The 19,910-nt window shown below is 63.4% G+C and overlaps 1 protein-coding gene across 3 annotated transcripts in view; it reads left to right on the forward strand.

Annotated features, from left to right (window-relative positions):
• PEX14 (peroxisomal biogenesis factor 14) overlaps positions 1–13,200 on the forward strand; it is a 156,511-nt gene extending 143,311 nt beyond the window's left edge. For 2 of the 3 annotated variants that reach the window (XM_062190425.1, XM_062190427.1), the window contains 5 exons: positions 4,564–4,649; positions 6,850–6,952; positions 8,082–8,179; positions 10,680–10,771; positions 12,101–13,200. In XM_062190425.1, the coding sequence (XP_062046409.1) occupies positions 4,564–4,649; positions 6,850–6,952; positions 8,082–8,179; positions 10,680–10,771; positions 12,101–12,524 (803 nt within the window). In that variant the 3' untranslated portion in view covers positions 12,525–13,200. The remainder of the gene's footprint in view (positions 1–4,563; positions 4,650–6,849; positions 6,953–8,081; positions 8,180–10,679; positions 10,772–12,100) is intronic. The other variant, XM_062190426.1, reaches the window with a different exon arrangement.
• Positions 13,201–19,910: the final 6,710 nt, after the last annotated feature.

Below are 19,910 nucleotides of genomic sequence, written 5' to 3' on the forward strand. Positions count from 1 at the left end.
GGAGACGCCCTGCCTTCCGTTCCCTTGTGGGTCCTGTGCTGGCTTGATGGGCAGGGTCTGAATGCAGGTGGTGGTCCGGGTTGAGCGCGCCTGGATCGTGCCAGGCGCCTCACAGTAGCCCTGGCCCTGCCCTCTGCCAGCCTCGCAGGGGACAGGAGTTTCTCCAGCTGAGTTCTCTTCTTTTTTCATTTTGCCACAGACAGGCTCGCACTGCACAGCTCCTCAACGAGTAAAATGGCATTTCAGCTTCTTGTCTTTATAGACTCTCTGAACTTTAGGAAAGATCATTCTGGTCCCTTTTCATTAATAATGAAAACCAGGGGGCAATAAAATGTTCTTAACGGGAGCCTGGCAGGAATGGAGGAGCCGTGAGGGGTGAAGGGTGAGCTGGTAGGAACCACAGGTGTTTCTCGGTCTTGAGGGCAGCGCCCTGGAGAGGGGGGCATCTGCAGGAGGGCTGTGGTTCCTGGACCCCAAACTGCCAGCCCCTGCCGAGCCCCGGCAGCTCAGAGGACCCCAGGCAGACACTGCGCCCTGAAGTTTCAGTGAGAGTCCAGCAGACTTGGGGGTTGTGGCCAAGTCTTCAGACCACTGCAGCTGCTTGCTTGCAACGTGTCTAGTGTGTATTCGAGAAGCCACAGTGACAGCATGTCGTGTGGCAGGCCCTGGTTTTGAAGGTGCCCTCTGTGGATATCTGGGCTGTGGAGCACGGCCCCTCCCAGGAGGACTTCGTTGTTCCTTCACCTTTTCCTCCTTGCGAGTGAACCTGCGCATCTGACTGAGCGAGGGGAGACAGAGGCCTGCCCAGGACAGAGAGGCCCCAGGTCTTGAGGATCGGATGCAAGAGCATCTTCCTCAGTGGTCCCAGGGCCCCCGAGCGGCGCTGCGTGGGGGCAGCTCGCTCCCCAAAATGGCAATGCCACCTGTCCCTGCACAGCCCAGGAAGGGCGTGGGGATGTCTACTCACAGCCGTGCAGACCTCAGAACCCCGAGAGGGGAGCGATGCACTCGTGCACACACAGGAACGTCTCACGCCACAAAGCGCGGTCAGCAGGGCCCCAAGCAGGATCAGCTGGGGGAGGTGTTGTGATTTGTATCGCAGACCAAAGGCTGCATTGTCCCTGCCGTACGAAACGTCTCTCTGAAGTGCCAGGGAAAAGAAAGCAAGTGGCAAAGTGGACACACAGTACCCTGAGGGGGACGTGGATGAAAAGGCGCCCAGGCCTCGCTCAGAGTGAGATCCGGCCGGACAGGAGCTGGAGTGCAGTGCCGCCGCCGGATGGCGGCTCGGCTGAGAGCTGGCACCACCGCGCACTGTGGGCGTGGTGGAGGGGCACTGGGGACAGACTGGTGGGCCTCTCAGCACCGCCCTCGCACCTCTGACCCCCCCACAGACATCCTTGTACCCGGGTGGGAGGTGAGCCGTGCACTGCTGTGGACCAGGGTGCTGGGAGCGAGCTGCGTGTCCAGCTGCAGGCAGAGCTGGAAGAGGAGGTACGGAGCAGGGAAATGAGGCGCATTGGGCTCCTCTTACGCGTGTGCACGGCTCTGGGAGACACGCGAGGCTAGGAGTTGCGGCTCTTGGGGCTGGAGGAGTCCTTGTTGAGGGGACTCACTGTTTTAACTATGTGTGTATCACCTGTTCAGAAGTGTACACCAGGGGCCGGCATTGTGGCACAGTGGGTTAGACCACTGCCTGCGACACTGGCATCCCATATGGCTGCTCCACTTCCAATCTAATATGCCAATGTGCCTGGGGAAGCAGCAGGATATGGCCCAAGTCCTTGGGCACCCACCACCCATGTGGGAGACCCATGGTGTTCCATTCTCCTGGCTTGAGCCTGGCCCAGCCCCCCAAATTGTGACCATTTGGGGGGTGAACCAGTGGGTTCTCTTTCCGTCTTTCTTTCTCTGTATCTTTGCCTTTCAAATAACTAACTAAATAAATAAGTCTTTAAAAAAAAAAAAAACATACACCAGACATGGGCGTTGAGGGCTGAGGGAGAGGCCTGTGTTGATAACAGTTTCGTGGTGGAGCCCCTGGGCTGGGCGAGGCCTCTCCTGTGTGTCCAGGTCTTGCCACTGAGCCTGCAGAGCAGCTCCTGCCCTGTCCTGGGGTCCTGAGACCCCAGGAGGTGACAGATCCCTCCGAGAGCTCACAGGCACAGGTGCAAGGTGAAGGCAGGACCAGGCAGGTGCCTGTAAGCTTTGCTCAGCCAAGTTGTGAATCTCCTCCTGAAAGCTGCCGGCCGCTGCCGCTCCTTCACCCGTCTGCCAGATCCACCCCAGAGCCAGCGCCTGCTCAGGGCAGCAGCGACTTCCCGTTGGCACTGTGGTCTCCCTCCACGGCCAGCCTCTGTGTCCCACACACTCTGGAAATGGTGGCCCATACTCCTCCCAGCAGCAGATCCCTTGAGGGCTGGCTTGGAGGTGGCAGCTCCATGGGGACAGCGTGGAGAGAATGCTGCCCCCCCCAAAGATGGGATCAGATTCTGGACACTGAAGCATTTTGTGAACTAAACGTGGCAGAGAGTGAGAGAGTGGGAAGTGGGAAGCTCTCCTGTCCCCGTATGCGGCTGGAATTCCATCCAGGACTTGCAGTGACTTTGGACAGCGGCCTCCCCTTATCCTCAGGGGACACATCGCAAGGCCCCCAGCAGATGCCTGAAGCCACAGATAGTACTGGGCCCAGTGCGCACCGTGCTTTCTCCCATAGGTACATGCCTGATGTATGAGTCGGGCACAGGAAGGGAGCGCCCCGCTTCAGGTCCTCCACGCAGCAGCAGACGCTGTTTGAGATAGCCCCTAACTCCCTTCCCAGCCCAGTCCCACCGTGTGCTTGGGGGGCCCTTGCAGGAAGCTCCGCCTCTCCCACGTCTGGCTTGCCCCGGGGCCACCTGAGGTTGCTCACCTGGATTAGTGTCCGTGGCCCTCCTTGGTCCAGCTCCTCCAGTGAGTCCCCACTGCTTGTGAGACGATGTCCATGGCTCCACGGCCTCCCTGTAGCCCTGCGTGGCATGTGCGGCCCCCTGCATCCTCCTGGGCACCCTTTCCTGTGGTTCTCTAGCAAGGCCCGGGGTGCTCACTTGCCCCACACTGACTCAACCTCTCTCCTGGACTCGCCCCTCCCCTGCACCGGAACTGCAGACTTGACCCTCACCTCCGCCAGGCCCTGCTGACCCCACTGCTCTCCTGTCACCCACCTCTCTCATGTCCCCTTTTGGTGGCTTTCTCACTCTCCCAGGTTGCCTTGCTCAGTTCCCTGTAGGCCTTGTCACCTTCCCCTGGCTCTAGGTGAGCAGAGCAGGGGGATCTGGTCTCCCACTGCCCCTGCTCCTGGTCTGTGTGGCTCGTGTTTGTCCCCGCCTGTACGGGGCCCGTGCCTGTGTGCACACCTGAACGTGTTTGTCCCCGCCTGTACGGGGCCCGTGCCTGTGTGCACACCTGAACGTGTTTGTCCCCCTGAACGTGTTTGTCCCCGCCTGTACGGGGCCCGTGCCTGTGTGCACACCTGAACGTGTTTGTCCCCGCCTGTACGGGGCCCGTGCCTGTGTGCACACCTGAACGTGTTTGTCCCCGCCTGTACGGGGCCCGTGCCTGTGTGCACACCTGAACGTTTGTCCCCGCCTGTACGGGGCCCTTGCCTGTGTGCACACCTGAACGTGTTTGTCCCCGCCTGTACGGGGCCCGTGCCTGTGTGCACACCTGAACGTTTGTCCCCGCCTGTACGGGGCCCGTGCCTGTGTGCACACCTGAACGTGTTTGTCCCCGCCTGTACGGGGCCCTTGCCTGTGTGCACACCTGAACGTGTTTGTCCCCGCCTGTACGGGGCCCGTGCCTGTGTGCACACCTGAACGTTTGTCCCCGCCTGTACGGGGCCCTTGCCTGTGTGCACACCTGAACGTGTTTGTCCCCGCCTGTACGGGGCCCGTGCCTGTGTGCACACCTGAACGTTTGTCCCCGCCTGTACGGGGCCCTTGCCTGTGTGCACACCTGAACGTGTTTGTCCCCGCCTGTACGGGGCCCGTGCCTGTGTGCACACCTGAACGAGTTTGTCCCCGCCTGTACGGGGCCCGTGCCTGTGTGCACACCTGAACGTGTTTGTCCCCGCCTGTACGGGGCCCGTGCCTGTGTGCACACCTGAACGTGTTTGTCCCCGCCTGTACGGGGCCTGTGCCTGTGTGCACACCTGAACGTGCTCATGGCATCCTTTGTGGGCCTTTTGTTCCTTGGGTATAGATACCACGCTGCAGGTGTCAGGGTTCCCTCGCCATGCCCGGGGGCTTCCTTCACTGCTCGACACCTGCACCCAGCAGCACACAGCCGGCGCCAGGGGCCTGGCCGGCGCTTGTGTCCCACGTGGAGCACCTGGTTCTGAAGGCCTGGAGCGAGGCGAGGACAGAACTGAAGGATGTTCCTGATGGCTGCGTGCTGTCTTCCTGCAGCTCTGCGTCCCTCCTGCCCATCCTTTGGTGGGGGGAGTGTCCTGCTGGGGCACGTGCTTGCCTGTCCCCTGGGGGATGGTCACCATGTGCCTCTCCTAACTGCTTTTTCCCACCCTAGGCCCCGTGGGCTCCCGATGGCGAGATTACGGTGCCTTGGCCATCATCATGGCAGGAATTGCGTTTGGCTTTCACCAGCTCTACAAGGTAAGTCCCCTTCCTGGCGGCTGTAGGCGCCGTGCTCCTCTCAGTCCTTGGGGACCTGACGCTTGTCTGGAGCCCCGCGGTACTCGGCAGGCTGAGACGGAGGTGGGGACTGCTGATGTCTGTGCACTTGGGGGGCAGCCGTCCGGCCCCAGCTCACGGCCCCCTCCCTTGCAGGAGGGGAGCCTGGCAGTTGCAGACCTCCTCCTCCCAGGTGATCACAAGGCGTGTCCTTCAGGAGCCCACGCAGGTCCTTAGGACGATGCCCCGCACGTGGCCAGCAGAGGTCAGGGGCACACACGGAGCCCAGCTCCTCTGCTGTAGCGGGCCCAAGGGAAGCACCGTCTGCCGATGCGCGTTTGGAGCCATGTTGGAGGAGCCCCGCGTGATCAGTTGATGAGACCTCCCTTCCGTCTGCGGTACACTAGGTTCCCCCAGGCTTGTGAGTCAGCCCTCAGCACCCACGCTTCGGTGCTTAGCACAGAACTGCAGGCCCCAAGTGAGGGTGCCCTTCCCCGAGGCCGGGCTACAAGGTCCCACGGTGACCTGCAGAAACAGGTCTTTCCTGGAAGGGCAGGGCCGTCTGGCATCCTCTGACCTGGAGAGAGTCCCTCTGTCGTCCGAGGCCGCCGGCTCCGACTGCTTCACCCCTTATTTGGGCCTGAGTGAACACGCAGACTGGCCGCTGTAACTTCAGCACGTGAAACATGTTTAAACATTGCCCTCTGGGATTCTTAATTTTTGACTTGATACAAAAGTTAATGACAGAATTATAGCACAATGTAACTTCTTCATCTATTCCTGGAGTTGGAAATTTCCAGCCAGAAATCCAGAAACAAAGTGTCCCGGGGCCTGGGACTTTTCCCTCTGCATGGATGCCTCCCCTGCCTGTGTGTGCTGGGCCTCTGGGAACCCCTGGGAAGGGCAGGCCGTGACGTGGAACGCCCCACGGGTGCCGCATGTGGCCAGCGTGCTGCTGCCCCGGAGGACCTGGGCCCTGCGGAGGAGTCGGGGGCGGCGCTCCCCTAGGTGTGGGCCCTAAGCCGGCTGTCATCGAGTGCTTCCGCTGAGCCTGCACCCGGCCTGCTTTAGGAAAGAGACACTGACATACGGTCTGAGAGTACGAGAACGTTTCCAAAACACGGGCTGAGAGTTTCTTTAAATTTTAAAAAAAGGGTGGGGGCAGTCAGAAGCTGTTGTCTTGTTCCGTAAATACATGAAGAGTGAGGCTGGGGCAGTATCCGGGCGCCTCCCTTGTCATTTCTGGCTCCACGGGTGAGAATGTGGTGAAAATCATGTTGGGGAGATTTTCCGCCCGAGGCGCGGCTACAGGCTCCGTCGTGGGTGGGAACTCACGCCGGGCTCAGTGGAAAGTGCTCTGTGCACCTGCTGGGTAACGGCCTCCGCCCCCCACCCTGACCTCCCGTGAGCACCAGCCTGGCTGCCCTGTGCTCACCCTTCACACCTTACCTCCCCGCCGGACAGCCTGACTTCTTCCTGAGTGTCCCGGGACGGGCAGGGCTGGGGGGGGGGGTGGCCCTGCAGCCTCGGCTCGCTTCTCCCCAGTTCCAGTTTCTTTGGGCCTGTCCAGCCCTCTCCCCTGTGGCCCGAATTTCAGTGCTGGAGGAACTGGGTTGCTTTGACTGGCCAGGAGGAGGAGGTTTGGAGGCTTCGGAGAGACTTGGGCGATGTCTTGCAGCCACCCTCGAAGCCGCCCTGGACTCCCCGCCAAAGCCGGCGCCCGGCGGAGGAGCCCCGGGCCGGCAGTCTCTGGTTGATGGAGCGCTCGATTCTCGAGGAATTTGGTTTACTTAATTTCATTCATTTTTTCCCTCTGAGTGAGTGATTCACTCACAGTGTTCAAAGTGTCGAAGATGCCCTGACAGGCTGGAGCTTCCTCCCTGGAGGCCGGCGGCAGTGCCGGCTTCTTGTACATCCTTCCACATGTTCATCGTACGCCTCTAAAGCAGGATTGAAGCTGTTTCTGTTACAAAAGTGTTAGAGCTGGCGTAAAACAAACGTAAGCCAGAGCCAGGAAGTTCCTGGTGTCCCTGGGCAGAGGCGATGTCCCCTGCTCCGTGGCCCTTTGCGGACGGAGCTCCTAACGTTATCCTGCGTGCTGCGCGCTGGCTGAGGGCTCCGAAGCCAGGCGGACGGCGAGTGGGCGGGAGGGGCGAGGACTCACCCGGCCCGCCTCTCGCAGCAGTACCTGCTCCCCCTCATCCTGGGCGGCCGGGAGGACCGGAAGCAGCTGGGCAGGATGGAGGCGAGTCTCTCGGAGCTGAGTGGCAGCGTGGCCCAGACAGGTAAAGATTAATGACTCCATCAAGTCACCCCTCAAAGCTCCTCCGCGCGGCCCCTCGGCTGCCCCCTCCCCTCTCCCTCCGTCTCCACTTTATGTGGTGACTTCATTTATCTGCTCTGAGAATCTGTTCACATTTGCAAATGAAGCCGCCGTCATTTCGGTTTAATTTGAAATTGCTTGTTTACTGTCGGCGCGGCCTCAATTAATTATGTTTTTACGGAAAGGCTCCCAACCTCAGAATATTAATAAGGGGAATAAAATGACAGCCTTTCTAAGGGCTGTAAAGTTCATTTTTAATTTCTGCTTCTATGAGGTTTTCAGGGGGGTTTTCGGCGACTTTCCCCCTTCCCTCGAAGAATCCAGCACGGGGTCAAGAGAGACTGTAATTACTGTGGCTCCCCGGACCCCGGGCACCTCCACTGTTAGCGACTCCAGCGGGCTCGCCTTCATTACCCAGTGCCCCGTGATGGCCCAGATTAGCCGGGACCTGTCGCGCCGGAGGTGGCTTTTCTCCCCCATAAACCTGTTTACTAGGCGGAGGCTCTGGATCTGAGAACCCCAGGCGAGCAAGAGAAGCCGCCCGTCCCAGGCAGGAGTCTGGGTCTCTCTGGGGCTCCTTTGCGAAGCCCTCAGAAGTCCCTGGCATTTGCTCCTGGCAGGCTCCCGTGGCGGCGGGGAGCTCAGCAGGGTGCCCCGGGGTGGGCTCAGCGAGGAGACGGGGTTTGCCGTGCCCGCCGCTCCTGGATGGTGCCGGGACCTGAGCCGCTCCGTCTAGGGTCAGAGGCTCTCCCTCGGTCCGCAAGGACACGGTGAGGCCTCTGCCGTGAGTGATGCCCACGTTCCAGGGGCTGGGGGAGCCGAGCAAATCATGGCAGATATAATTAGAGGGGAGAGGTTCTGGACGGATATACTGTTGACCACGGACAACTCCACAATAGAAAGATAAAGTAGAAATACTGGCGGTTAGATACAGTGCAGGTGGGTTACAGGGTGCAGATAAATTATCTGCATAGCGTGGTGGGGGCGTCTGCATGAATTACACGTGGCAGGAAGCTGGGCGGCTCAGAGGTGTGTGGCGCGGGGGGGACTCTCGGCCCCGTGTGACAGGCACGCCTGCTCTCTCCTCCCAGTGACCCAGCTGCAGACGACACTCGGCTCCGTCCAGGAGCTGCTGATCCAGCAGCAGCAGAAGGTCCAGGAGCTCGCACATGAACTGGCCGCCGCCAAGGTACTTGGCCCTGACCCGGTCCACCTGCCGCCCGCACAGCTCCTCCCCCTGCTCGGCCACAGCCAGCCCCCTGCCCTCCGTGAGTCCGCTTGTCCGCCCCACAGCTGGCCGCTGACCGCTGAGGCCGCCCTGCTTGCCTGTCTCCTGCTGCCCGTGGACCTCTTGTGGCAGCCGCATGTCCACAGCTCTGGAGGCCATCGGTGTGCACGGGGGGTGGCTTCCCCCTCCAAGTCTGGTTGCAGGTCACAGCCCCGCCGAGGGCCCAGGGGAGAAGTGTGCTCGCTGCCTTGCCGTGGGCAGGTTCTCCGAACCCAGGCGTTGCAGTTGAGGCCCTACAGGAGTTCGAGCTCCAGGCCCACCTGGGGCGGCTTCCGTGCCTCACTGCCCAGACCCGAAGTGGTCGTAGCAGTGTGAGAGTCTGGGCGTAGACAACGGAGCCGCACGGCACCTGCTTCACCGTGGTTTGTACTTGTCATGGTGCCTGGCTGCAGCTTGCTCCCAGGGTTGCTGGTCCTGGGGTCTGTGGGTGTGTGACAGGGGTCGCCCTGGCACTGCCTTGGGCTAGGCCTGAGAGAGAGTGGTCTGTGGCTCCATAATGCCCCAGGGCCTCCCCCTCCCTTGGACGCTTCTCCCACGGCTCTGTGGCCAGCAGGTGCAGCTCCCACACACGCCACGCTCTAGAGGACCTCCCCAAGCCGCTCTTCCAGGGGCAGCTGGGGCGCTTTCGGGAGAAGGTCCCAGGCGTCTCCTCCTGATGTCTGCCCGCCCCCCCTCCACAGAGGCAGGCCCGCAGCCACCGGGTGCGCCCAGCGGGCGGCAGGCCGTAAAGCAGCCCACAGGCCTCTGTTATCTTCTGTATCTGCAGCCCGCCTGTGGCCGAAAGCCATTCCGGAAATTGGAAAACCGTTTCCAGGCCTCGAGCCTTCAGATTAAGACCACATGTTGGAGTAGGAAGGGGCGGGGCTGGTGCTGTGCCTGTGGCCGAGCGCGGCCTGAGCGTGGTCTCTGTGCTCTGGGGGACTCCTGCCCCTCCCCCAGCCCTCTGTGTGCTGAAGCGGGGCTCCCTGGCCTGGCATCGAAGCCCATGTGTGCGAGGACTTTGGTTACTCCATAAATCCAGGGAGCCAGAGCTGTGTTTTCTCAGCTGTAATGTGAGTTTTTGTATCTGGCTTCCAAACTTCTGCTGGAGCACTGTAAAAAATTTAAAAAGAAGAGCTTTAAGTAATTAAAAAACCTACATAAAACTGAAGGCTGCGAGTTTTCTACAACTGTTTTTTAAAGAGCCTGGCTAAAAAGCCCCAGATGTCAGATTTTATTTCTAAATCCCGGCATCTGGCACCATACGCGTTTGGAAATCCGAGTCCTCGGCAGGCCGGTGAGTGGAAACTGCTCCCTTGTTAATGGACTGCTGCGGCTTCCCCGGCCCAGAGGAGCCAGAACAGCGGCTCCGGGGTCCTTGCTGTCTGGTGGTCTGGAGAGGGGACCCCGAGGGGACGTGTGTGCGGGCGGCGGCTGCCCGGCTTCTGTGTGGGCCCTGCGAGGGGCTTCTCCGTGCAAAGGCGCACCCGGCCTGCTGCTCGCCGGGGCAGCTCCCCGCGTCGGAGGTGTGCCGCAGGCCCTGGGGCGGTGGCGCCAGGGGAGCGAGAGCCCTGGCGGCCAGCTGTGCACTTGCCAGCCGCAGTGGCCCCGGCAGCAGTCACCAGAGCCTCCCTCTGTCCCCCACAAGTCAGGTGTTGTGCTCTGCAGCCCACTCGGAATCCAGCGGCAGGGTGGGAGGGGAGAGGTGTGACGGGGAGGCTGGTGCCATCGGGGAGAGATGGCCGCCCGGCCTCTGCGGCGGGCACTGAAGCCCCCAGCACGACCGCCCTGCTGAGCCTCCAGTCAGCCCAGAGGAGGAGCTGGGTGACGGGGGCGGAGCCTACAGGCAGCTCTGCAGGCCATGGTCCTTGTGGGAGCTGCTGGGGACCGGCTCGGGCAGACGCGAGAGTAGGAGCTGGAAGATGTGCGTGGCTACATGCATGCCAGCTACAGGGATGGGACGGGAGCTGCTCGGATGCCCTCGGCCACCCTGAGGCTCCAAGGTAGTGTCCAGGTGCCAAGCGCAGGGAACCGCCAAGGTCAAGGAGGCTGCCTCTCCCTACCCCACCCTCGAGGTAGCCCCTTGGTGCGGTGGCTTCTGGGGGCTGAGGTGCTCAGGAGGGAGGCGGAGCTGACACGGCCATGGGCGCGTGTGCCATGTGGTTGGACAGGGAGCCACGTGTGCGGATCTGAAGCAGATCCCGAGGTCTGGGCCCCTCCCCTCCCGCGGGGCACCTTTGATATCTTATTGACACACCCAGAACGTCACCTAGAAGCAGGTGTGATCAACACCACAGAGACAGATGTTTGCCCCGAGGGCGTCATTTCAGCAGTGAGCCGGAGCCGTGGGCAGCCGGCGCTGCTCCTGCCCGGGCCGCCTGGGCGCCGTGCTGACCCGCGTCTCCCTGTGTTTGCCTTTCAGGCCACCACATCCACCAACTGGATCCTGGAGTCCCAGAACATCAATGAGCTCAAGTCGGAAATCAACTCCTTGAAAGGGCTGCTTTTAAATCGGTAGGCGAGAAGGTTGGCTCGGGGCTGGGCTTGGCCTGGCAGGGCTGGGCGGGCGCGTCTGCCCAAGGGAGGCCCTAGGACGCAGGACTCCCAGGGAGGCCGCTTCTGCAGTGGGGGCCCCTCGTGGAGGCCACTCCCTCCTGAGCCCTGGCGCCTCTGGGGACAGCCGTGCCACAGAGAGGGTCCCCGGGGTGGGGCCGGGTCTTGTGCCCACCACGTGTGAAGACGCTGCCTCCCCCCATGGCCTTGGTGTCCCACTGCTGCCCCGCAGTGATGGCACGTTGTGACCGTTGCAGCCCTGCACGCGGGGTGACCGGGACGTCACACTTTGAGAGCTGAGAGCAGAGTCCCCAGAGTGCACCCCCACTCCCCAGGAAGGCAGTCCTCAGGGCACCCGTGTCTCTGTTGGACCTGGGACCCTTGGGAGCTGTGTGAGGGGATCAGGAATGGATTGGAGTGGGGGTCTTGTGGCCGCAGCCAGGTGACCCCATTTCCCAGTCTCCCTGGGTGAAGAACTTGTCCTCATGTGAGGTGTGGTTGAGCTGGGGGTCCAGGGTGTCGTGTAGGGAAGCCCTCGCCGTCTCCAGCCTGGGAGGCAGGTGCCCTGGTGGCTGGGGACGGAGCAGCCATCGGTCACACCGAGCACGTTCATAGCACTGAGGCGGGGAGGCCTTGGCGCACGCCCGCGGAGCAGGTCTGAGGGAGGAGGCTGGTTCTGAGGCCCTCAGGTCTGAGCTCAGGTGGGCTGGGCCTCCCTGTCGTACGGCCTCATCGCTGGGCCCTGGCCAAGCGCACCTGACCTCCCAGGGCACTCCTGGAGTTGGCTTTGCTCTGGGCTGGCCCAGGGCCCAGGAAGGGAACATGGCCGTGGGAGGGAGGGATGGCCCCTCCCCATGGTCAATGCTGGGCCCCGAGTTTTTCTAGCAAACTACACTGACGTCACCTTTTGGGTTCTGCCGTCTTTGGCACCCTGGCCAGTGGCCGGGGTCCCCACTGCCATCTTTTGCTCAGGCCATAGGCAAGTTAGAGCCGAGGCCAAGGGTCCCAGCTTCCCACCCCAGCCTCTTTGGGCTCCTGTGTGCTCCCTCCCTTGGCCCTGCTGTCCCGTGGCTTCCCACACAAGGGGCTTCACCTGGATGTAGCGGGGCTGCCTGTGGCCAGCACGGGCCCCTCTGGTTCCTGAAGGGAACCCCAGCCAGCTAGGAGGGTAGGGAGGGCTCTGCGCAGGGCGCCTGTCAGGTGGCCGAGGTGTGGCCACCCACCATCCCTGAGCCCACAGGCCCTGGACGCCGTCACCAATCTCTGCTCCCTTGGCCCGCCCTCCGCCAGGAGACAGTTCCCGCCCTCCCCGTCAGCCCCGAAGATCCCGTCCTGGCAGATCCCGGTCCAGTCGCCGGCCCCGTCCAGCCCCGCGGCCGTGAACCATCACAGCAGCAGCGACATCTCGCCCGTCAGCAATGAGTCCACATCGCCCTCCCCAGGGAAGGAGAGCCACAGCCCCGAGGGCTCCACGGCTGCCTACCACCTGCTGGGCCCACAGGAGGACGGCGAGGGGGTGGTGGACGTGAAGGGCCAGGTGAGGATGGAGGTGCAGGGGGAGGAGGACGAGCAGGACGACGTGGGCCACGTGGACGAGGAGGACTGCCTGGGGGTGCAGAGGGAGGACCGCCGGGGCGGCGACGGGCAGATCACCGAGCAGGTGGAGAAGCTGCGGCGGCCCGAGGGTGCCAGCAACGAACATGAGCGCGACTAGGCTCGGGCGGCGGCCCCGTGGTCCCTGAGGGCCGGCATCTGGCAGCGGGCGCGTGGCTCCTGCCCCGCCTTCCCTGGCTCGGGAGGCGGCCTTGAGCCGAGGTAGGGGCAGAGCTGTCCTGAGCTGTGGCAGTGGGCAGTCGTGTTTGTCCCCCAGCCCCTCTCCGCCCAAACCCCAGCCCCTGCCCAGCCCCTCCCGGACGCACGCCTTGACCTTGTCCTTGTCCAGGACGCCTCTGCCGAGCGCCCTGGCTAACGAGACACCTGCATGGCAAGAGCTCGTGTCCTTCCCGCCTGTCCAGCGGGGGCGCCGCGGCCTCTGCTGTCCTCTGTCCCTCGGGCCTGGCCGTGGCTCCTTCTCTCGCTGTTGCTCAAAGCCTGCTCCCTAGCTCCGTTGCTGGGTGGGGGCCTGCCAGGGCTCCGGACCCCACCGAGGCCTGCCGTCCTCGGGCATCTGTCCCCAGCCCCGCCGGCCATGCCCGCTCTCCTCCCAGACGAGTGGAATTCCCGGCCGCTGCTGCCGTGGGGTGTGCGTCTGTGCCCCTGCGGAGCCAGGCAGAGGCCCCTCCTGACCACCAGCCTCGCCTGCCCCCTGCCAGAACACATGTTCATCTGTGATCATGTATAGATTCCAGGATATAAGACACGACTGTACATAATTGTAATAAATATGAGTTACCGCTATGTAACTGCCGCCTGTTGCTCCCTGTCTGCTCGCCCTTCCCCACCCCTGCCTGACTGGGTGACGACTGAGGCTCCTCCAGGTTAACCCTGGGCAGGGGCTGGGGGGGCGTGGGGAGGGCAGAGCCCTGGCAGCCCCTGCAGGACGGCCTGCTGGTTGGCTCCACGCACTGCCCCCAGCCAGCTGCCGCCGGCTGCTCACCCAGGGCCAGAGTGGTCCTTGGCCGGGCCTGGGTGTGTGCCTGCGGGAGCGGGGACCTCCTGTTACTGTATATAGACCTGCTGCCGGGGGATGAGCTGCCTGCCTTAAATGGATGAGCGTTCCCCGGGGAGAGCCCGTGTCTCCTCTCTGCCTCCGGCTCCTTGCCCTCCCACTGTGTGCCCTGTGAGTGGAGAGCCGCGGTGCCCCGTGCCGCCAGCCCAGGCCCGGCTGCCGGTGGCCTCCGTGCTGCCAGTCCTCTGGCCCGTCCTCTGCCCACGTGTTCTGGGGAAGCAGAGGCTGCAGGGAGGCCACTTGTGCACGTGCCTTCCCCTGTCCCCTGCCTGCCGCCGCCCGAGGAAGCCAGGGGTGTCAGTTCCCAGGGGACGGGCCGGAGGCGACTAAGCCTTGTCCCTGCTTGGAGGCCGGTGACCGAGAGCTCCCGGGATCCGAGCACTCGGGGCTGGGCAGCCATGGCCGCGTCTGGGGACGGCTGTCATCTACAGCTTGTCACAGGGCCTTCCTCTGTGGGGCCGGAGAGCCCCCAGAGGGCAGGCGCCCTGGGTCAGAGGGACTGCCCCCCGACCACCCGCAGGGCGCGGCCTCCCCGCCCCTCCCTTCAGAGCTGGCGCCACCAGGAGGGAGCCCTGGGTGGGGGCTGGGGGGTGAGTAGATGCACAGGTGCCTGGGGCTCAGGCGCAGAGAGGGCACAGGACCCCGGGACCCAGGCCTTGTGCCCCCGCGGGTTCTGTGCACCGAGTTGGGCTTTTGCGGACTGAGCGCCTGGCGCGATTTCAGGGAGAGAAAACCCCTCCCCAAAACGGCGTGAGCGCTGCCTAATAAAGGCAGCTGCTGGCCGAGGGCAGGCAGCCTTGAAAAAAGGCTTTCATTAGGAAAATAATGCATTTCATCCAAATAAGGTAAAAATATTTGGAATGGGGCAGAAGTGAGCAGCAGGCAGCGCCTGTCAGGCCTCTCTGGGAGGGAGGAGATATTAAACTCAATTACAATGTATTTTTATAAAGTGTCTCAGGAAGCAGCCAGCCCAGTGCTCCGAGGCCCCGGGCCGGCTGTCCCGACCTCTCCCTGCAGGGCTGGCCCACGTGACCCGCTGGTTCCCGGGCGGGGGCGGGGGGCCCGCCCTGGGCCTTCGTGGTGCCCCTGGAGCAGGCCAGGTGGCCCGGGCGCCTTCCTGGGACACACACACCCACCCTGGCACACACATGCGCGCGCGCGCACACCCCCGGCACACACATGCGCGCGCGCGCACACGCACACACCCCCGGCCGAGGGAAGGGCTGCTGTGTGTGTGTCCAGAATTGTTGGTTTTCTCTTCCTGTTGTGGAGGTCCGCGCCGGACGTTCGGGAGGGCGCAGGCCCGCGTCGCCCACTGGCTTTCACTCCCACGTGGACGCGGGGTTTCCCGGAAGGCCAAGGGCACCGAGGCCCCGGCTCCAGACCCCTCCCCCCGTGACTGCCCTGCCCCTGCCCCACTCTGAGGCAGGAGCTGAGGCCCAGCTCTGACCCCCTCCGGGTTTGCTCCTCCGCCTGTCTACACTGCTCTCTGCAAGGCGCGCACGGAAAGGGGTTGGAGCCCCACACGGGGCAGAGGGAGCTGATGGGGGCTGGGGTGGGGCCCAGCCTCCCGGGTCCCAGCCCTCCCGGGCCAGGCAGGAGCCCCTGGGAGCGACACGGAGGCCGCGAGTGCGTGTGGGTGTGGCGGCTGCTGTTTTCCTGGGGATTTATTCACTTGTTGGCTTGGAAGGCGGACTGAGGGGGAGGCAGAGCTTCCATCCGCGGGTCCACTCCCCACGTGGCCCCAGCAGAGCCAGCGCCGGAGCCAGGAGCTCCCTCCAGGTCTCCCAGGTGGGTGCCGGGCCCACGCACCTGGGCTGTCTTCTGCTGCCCTCCCGTACAAACTAACAGGGAGCTGGATTGGAAGCGGAGCAGCTGGGCCTTGAACCGGCACACTCGGAGGTGGGGCGCCGGCATCCCCAGCGGGGACCGAACCTGCCACGGGCCCCGCCTGGCCTCCTCACAGGAGCCAGTACCCACCCGCCACACTCGCACACTCGCACTGCCGCCGCGGCCCTGCCCGCCCCAGGCGAGTCTTGACGTCCCGGCCAGCGTGCTACGGCGGCTTTGCCGAGGCTGGGCAAGCCTTCAGAGTCCTTCCATGGAGGACGTGGAGTTGCGTTTCCGCTGGAGATGGGGCTGTTACAGTGTCCAAAGGAGAAGGCGGAGGTCTCCTCCATGACGAGTGACGGGGACTGGGGCCAGCAGGCTGAGCCGCTGCCTGGACGCCCGCACCCACGCCGGGCAGCGGCTGGAGTCCCAGCCACGCTGCTGCTGGCGCACTGAGAGGCAGCAGAGGGTGGGGACGGCCCGCGTCCTGCCACCCACGTGCGGGACGATGGAGATCCTGACTCCTGGGGCAGCCTGTCCCAGCCCTGGCCGTTGGGGGCACCTGGGGGAGTTGACCAGTGGCTGGAAGATTCTCCTTTCAAATAAATCATTTTAAACAACAACGGGCAGTGGAGTCTGGTAAGGGGCCCCTCAGCTAAGCCTGATGGGGCTGTGTCTCCTCCCCTTGGTTGGTAGAAGCGCCCAAAACGGAAAACTGGTTAATGGGGCTGGCGCTGTGGCATAATAGGTTAAGCCTCCGCCTGGGGTGCCAGCATCCTGTATGGCTGCTGGTTAGTGTCCTGGCTGCTCCTCTTCTGATCCAGCTCCCTGCCAATGCACCTGAGAAAGGAGTGGAAGACAGCCCAAGTGCTAGGACCCCTGCGCCCACGTGGGAGACCCAGAAGAAGCTCCTGGCTCCTGGCTTCGGATCGGCTCAGCTCCGGCTGTTGTGACCATTTGGGGAGTGACCCGGTGGATGGAAGACCTCTCTCTCTGTTTCTTCTTCTCTCTGTCTGTAACTCTGCCTCCAAATAAATAAAATCTTAAAAAAATCCAGTTAAGTTGGAGATGCAGGGATCCCCCTGCCAACCCACGCACGGCCCACCTCAGCGCAGCCACACTGCACCTTGGAGCCGCCGCAGCAGCTACCCCTGTGCCCACGGGCGCGAGTAGGAGCTGTGGCTGCTAACAGGGCCCAGCGCAGTGGGAGGGGATCGGCCTGGGGAGCCGTGGTCCTGGGAAGAGCCGCGTCGGACTCCGTGCACCGTGGCGAAGCGAGGCACAGCCACGTCTCCCCCGCACGGCGCAGGGTCCGGCCTTGGAGCCCACGCGGCTGGGGTCAGCTGCCGAGCCTCCATCTGCTGGGCCGGCTCTGGGCCTCCTAGGAGCTGCTTCCTGTCCCACAGCTCCTCCCAGCAAGGGTGGCCTAGGCCAGGATTCTGGCCCTGCTGGAGGGCTTGGGGCAGCCGCACTTCCCTGGTCCCTGGCCCTGGCCCTGGCCCTAGCACGCGTGTGGACTGTGGTCTCGGGTGGGCACTTTCCTGCCCTCTGGGCGCAGCAGCCTCTTCACCGGGGCGCTTCTGAGACGCTGCGCCCACCGGGTCGGGTGCTCTGGGTCGTGAGGCTGGCACGTGGTCACTCCAGCCCAGAAGACAGGGGGCGGTCAGCAGACTCCCCCCAGGCCCCGTCCTCCCTCTGCAGCCCCAGGCGTCCAAAAGCTGCCCCACCTGCGGCCCTGGCCGCCACACTCGCACCCAGGGGGAGCCCTGTGGCCGCCCCGCCCAGCCGCAGGCTGAGCCTGGGACTTGGCTGCCTGCCTCCCCCAGGCCCCCCGGGAAGGCCGCTCGGCCCACCAGCGCCTGCGAAGCCCCAGTAATGGTTTTCATTTGTTGAACTTGTGTTTTATCCCATAAATTAGTCACTGTTTTATTTAACAGAATCGAGATATCCACCGACAATAAGCAAGTTCCAACTTGAACATTTTTAATAAGACAGAAAAAAGCCTGTATCTTCGCGTCTGTTACAAACATATTTATGTAAATAGCTTGTGGGCCCCGTTCCAGGAGCCTCCGAGAGCCGGGAGGCCTGGGCGCAGGGCTGCTGGGCGGGACCACTCCTGCTTCGGCGCCGTCCTGACCAGCGCCCGCCTGCCCCTGGACCCCTCTGTCCAGCCATCTGCTCACCTGGCAGGTGGACGTGATGCCCCCATGGCCGGGGCGGGACCGGCCAGTGCGTGCGGAGGGGCTCCCCGGGCTGTAGCTGTAGGCGGGGCAGCTGGGCGGCCCCGGGTCCCCAGGCAGCGAGCGGCATGGCCAGCACTCTGTGCTCAGCCTGGTGAGAGCCCCCTGCCCCGTCACACTCCCGAGGGGCCCCCAGCGCGGTGCCACCAGGGCCTGGTAGCCCAGGCTTTGGCCCGGTGGCTACAGACACAGGAAGTAGCCTCCTCCGGCTCTGCCACCGAGCGCTGCAGGCAGGAGCCACGCCAGCATCCGGGTGGGATCCGGGTACGCGCCGTCCCGTCCAGGCAGGCCCCTGCAGGAAGGAGGAAGGAGCCGAGGGAGGGGGCAGAAGATGGCCCTGCCAAGTGCCAGCCCAGAAGCCCCGGCTGGGGGGGGTGGTGCCCGCCTGGGGGTCCTGCAGAGGCCTCGGCCTGGGGGGCCGCACGGCTCTGGGGGCGGCTCGCTTCAGGCAGGTCTGGAGGAGAGACCACTCCTCCGCCGGGCAGGGCCTGAGCCCCCGCCCTCTGTCCCCGCAGCCTGGCAGAGCCCGACCTGGTGCCCAGAGCAAAGCTAGCCGGTCCCCGCTCCCCTGCCGGCACAGAGAGCCCACCTGCCCCGGGGTCGGGTCGGGGTCTGTGCCGCCCCCCACCCAGCTGGGTGCCAGCCAGCAGCTTGGGGGTGATTTTAAAAATAAGATACCTTGGTAGATTTTTTTTTCCAGTTTTTATTGAGTGAAAATGTCAAACCTTGCATCAGTCATGCAAAAAAAAAAATCAAATAAATAAAACACATATATTAAATTTCTAATAGCACTAAATTCAAGTGGAAAAATATTCAGTTCTTAATAACCAGGTGCCGAGGAGACCAGATTCAAGTAATCAGAGCACGCTGCCCGCTTCCACGTGGGCGCTGTCTCAGCCCCTCTGCACATCTCTATATATGTATATACATATAGATATATACACACGGCTGTGCAGACATGGTACTTTATATTTATACATATACACATACATAGTTATAAAACATTAAAAAGAGCATCGGTGGATCAAGCATCGTTTTCCCACGGAAAGGAAACAAACCTACACGTTAAAATTCAAGATGAGCTAGCAATGGCTTGTAGTCCTATGTGCAACACGAAAGGCCGGGCTCGCCGCCGCGCGCTTTGCCTCTGATTTTGCTACATTGAAAGATGTTTGTGGGTTTTTTTTCCTTGACAGAGCTCCTTCCACAGAGGCCGGGTCAGCGCGCGCGGGGCGGCCAGCTTCAGGGCCCCCGCAGGGCGCGGCGTGGGGCCGCGTGGAGCGGGCGCCCTGGGCTGGCCGCCCCGCCCGCGCCGGGTCCCAGCTTTCTGGCCTTGGGCAGCCGAGGACAAACAGAAAAGAAAAAGTGAACGCCCCCACCCCGCCCCGGGGACCCCCCGCCCAGGCCTAGCCTGATTGGCTGGTGGGCTCCGGCGAGGGGGCGTGTCCAGGGAAGGGACCCCCCCCCTCCGGGTGGGCTGCGGGAGCGGAGAAGCGTCCCCAAAACAATAATAAAACAAACTGGGAGAGGAAAAAAAAAAGCCCTATAAAGCCACACGCATAACCAAGAGAAAACGCCCGCCCTCGTAAATGAGCTACGCACTTGCACCGGCAGAAGTCCTTGTCTGGCGTCTAGAAAATTCAAGTGAGAAGTCGGCTCCCGCAGCCCGGTCCACGCAGCGCGGACGCCGCCGGCTGCTAAGGCCTCGGGGGCGGGGCCTCGGCTCCCCCCGGCCGCACCGGCCGCGCTCGCCCCTCTGCTCGTCACATAGATTTTTCCTTTTTGTTCTACGTAGAATAATAACCTTTGCAGGAAAAATACTGTACAGCTTTCTGGGGTGTGTGTGTGTGTCCCCGGAGCGCGGACGCCCCAGCAGGCGCGTCCTGTCCCGCGCGGGTCCCTGGGGCGGAGGCCGGGGCCTGGCGGCGCCGAGCTGGGCTCGCTGCTGCGTGCAGGAGAGATCCCGGGGGTCCGCGCCCCGGGCGGGGGAGAGGAGGGGCTGCAGGTGCCCGCCCGCCGCCGCCGGCCCAGCCCTGAGCGAGGAGGACCCCGCGGGCGCGCCCCCAGCCCTCCCCTGACGAGAGCACCTTCTGTTTCCCTGAAGACGACCCCGGGGCTCCAGCCAGGGCGGGGCCCGCGCGCAGCCCCGGAGCGCCCCCGCCTCTGTCCTGAGCCGGACTCGGGGTCCGGAAGCACCGGCGGGGCAGCCGGGTGCACGCGGATCTGCACAGAGGGAAGCTTCGCGTATAAATAGCATTTCTTTTAAAAAAATCAATGACAACGGGGATCGGGAATCGTCAGGAGGCAGGAGCCCGAGCCGGGCCTGGGGGCACGCGCGGCCCGGCCGGGGCGGTGGGCGCCG

Source organism: Lepus europaeus, chromosome 5, assembly GCF_033115175.1.
Source record: "Lepus europaeus isolate LE1 chromosome 5, mLepTim1.pri, whole genome shotgun sequence".
In the NCBI taxonomy this organism is placed as follows: Eukaryota; Metazoa; Chordata; class Mammalia; order Lagomorpha; family Leporidae; genus Lepus; species Lepus europaeus.